Source organism: Sinocyclocheilus anshuiensis, unplaced genomic scaffold (assembly GCF_001515605.1).
Source record: "Sinocyclocheilus anshuiensis isolate Anshui unplaced genomic scaffold, SAMN03320099.WGS_v1.1 scaffold609, whole genome shotgun sequence".
Classification (NCBI taxonomy): Eukaryota; Metazoa; Chordata; class Actinopteri; order Cypriniformes; family Cyprinidae; genus Sinocyclocheilus; species Sinocyclocheilus anshuiensis.
The window spans coordinates 1,052,692-1,054,669 of NW_015541011.1; the positions used below are offsets into that span (position 1 = coordinate 1,052,692).

General features: G+C 35.6%; 1 protein-coding gene across 1 annotated transcript in view; it reads right to left on the reverse strand.

The window, feature by feature from the left end:
- Nucleotides 1-1,324, reverse strand: part of LOC107690406 (peroxisomal membrane protein 11A-like) — a 5,632-nt gene extending 4,308 nt beyond the window's left edge. The window contains exons 1-3 of the mRNA XM_016488739.1: nucleotides 1,065-1,324; nucleotides 922-981; nucleotides 698-813 (exon numbers count right to left, since the gene is read on the reverse strand). Coding sequence (XP_016344225.1) covers nucleotides 698-813; nucleotides 922-977 — 172 coding nt within the window. The 5' untranslated portion in view covers nucleotides 978-981; nucleotides 1,065-1,324. The remainder of the gene's footprint in view (nucleotides 1-697; nucleotides 814-921; nucleotides 982-1,064) is intronic.
- Between the last annotated feature and the right edge of the window lie 654 nt (nucleotides 1,325-1,978).

Sequence of the window (1,978 nt, forward strand, 5' to 3'; positions counted from 1 at the left end):
AGACAGAGTGCAGCAGCATCACATTCAGCCACAACAATAACAGCAGTAAAAGCGGCACTGAAGCCGCTGAAAGCTGAAACACATCCGCTGCTGCTTCTCATTACATCTCTGTAAGTACGTGACTAATAATAGTATCGTTATATTTATCGTTCTATTATATGAAAAGGCTATATGAAAAAAACATATTATTCTTATTAAATTAATGTGCATATGTTGATTTCTTTTCTACAACACAGTCATTCTTGAGAAGCGGGACAAAACGGTGCAAAATTGAAAAAATAAAACCTTGTACTCAGATAAATTAAACTGCATTTATGTATCTTATATGTACTAAGCTGCTGAGCTATGCTTTGATACAACCTCCCAACTTTTCTCTTTTTTAACAAAATGTGCTTTTTTACCTTGGACTGCGTAATATGATTTCAACTTTATTTTTAACAGCATTCAAGATGTGTTTAACATTTCAAAACACATTCTCGTGTTAGCAGACACATTACACTTTCATATGTGACCAACAATTACTGATACATTCTATTATTAATCCCTCATGACATTTAAAAATTGAAAATATTTTTATTTTTAAACCTAATAGCAGTTACCCTTGCTGGACCTGTTTTGTCCCATGTCTCAAGAATGACTAAATGAACTTTTGTTTTGTATGTGACTGTTTTATGTAATAGTAGATGTTTATTCTTACGCTTCCGCCCCGAGCTCATATTAGACTCCAGAAATTGCAACTTTTTCGCCAGCTCTTTCCTCTTCGCTTCATTTCTCAGAAGGTATTTCGCCAAGGCACACGCATATTGGGTTGCTCTACAAACAAATACATTATTCAGACATAGTCTAGCTCGTCTTTAAGGGAAAATAATTTCAATCCAATGTTGTTTTGACACATGACAAGCTTTGATAAAAGACACTGACCTGAATATGCGATCCCTGCCTTGACTCTGGTTAGAGAAGCTGATGAAAGTTTCCATGTGGCTGCAACAGAAAGTATGCAACAACACTGCAAAACGCGATTCTTTCAGGAATAAATGACTAAACGCTCGAAAGGCAATGCATACTCAAAGTTAAAGATCCGCTGTCAAATCCACATGATTCTGCGTGGCTATGGGAACTGAGGTGAAAGTGCATGCAACATAACACACGTTAGAGCTAAAGAACAAACTTCACATCCCTTTAGTAAATCATTATCGTGTCGCGCTTATAAAAAGTAACCAATTTCGGACTAACGGATTACAGGCGATTTAACATTTATGAAGCTTTAAAAATGATTTATGATAGGCAGAGTGACAGTGTTTGGCGATAGGAAGTCCGAATCATTTTCTGGAATCGATTCTTTTGAACTTCGTTCGAAAACCATTCCATTTTACGTCATGACGAAATTGCGTCATCACATGGTTCCTGCCATTCAAGTCTGATTTTAATCATTGTCAAATAAAACGTATGTAGGCACACTGTCTTATTAATAAGCGTGTTTAATGTAATTTGATGTATCCCAGTTTTGTTTGTTGCAGTTATGATTCAGCTGAAGTTGTAAACTTGTTTCCAGCATATTTTATTTGTAATATTTCTTCTATTGCCCCAAAAGTAAAATCCTCCTGGCTTTGAACAATTCGTAAACGAATGGTTTTGTGAACCTGTTTCGTTGAAAAGATCCGACTCAAAAGAATGATTCATTCACTTTCACGTATTGTTTGGTTCATGTTCCCAGCATACTCTACATTTTAAGATGAATGTTTTAAGTTGTGTTACTATTATAAAGAAGATCAGTAATGCTATGTTGTTTCTGTAAAATTATTATTATTATTTTTTTTTTTAAGTGTTTATTAATTGTTGTGAAATGCGGAGCTCGAGTGTTAAATCGGATGTTTTTGGATGACGTGGCCTAAGTCACGGTGTGTACTTCCTGATTTAACTGACCAATGACTGGCTCAGGATTGGAAAATGGAAATACCTGGGCTGCGTTCAGCCCCGA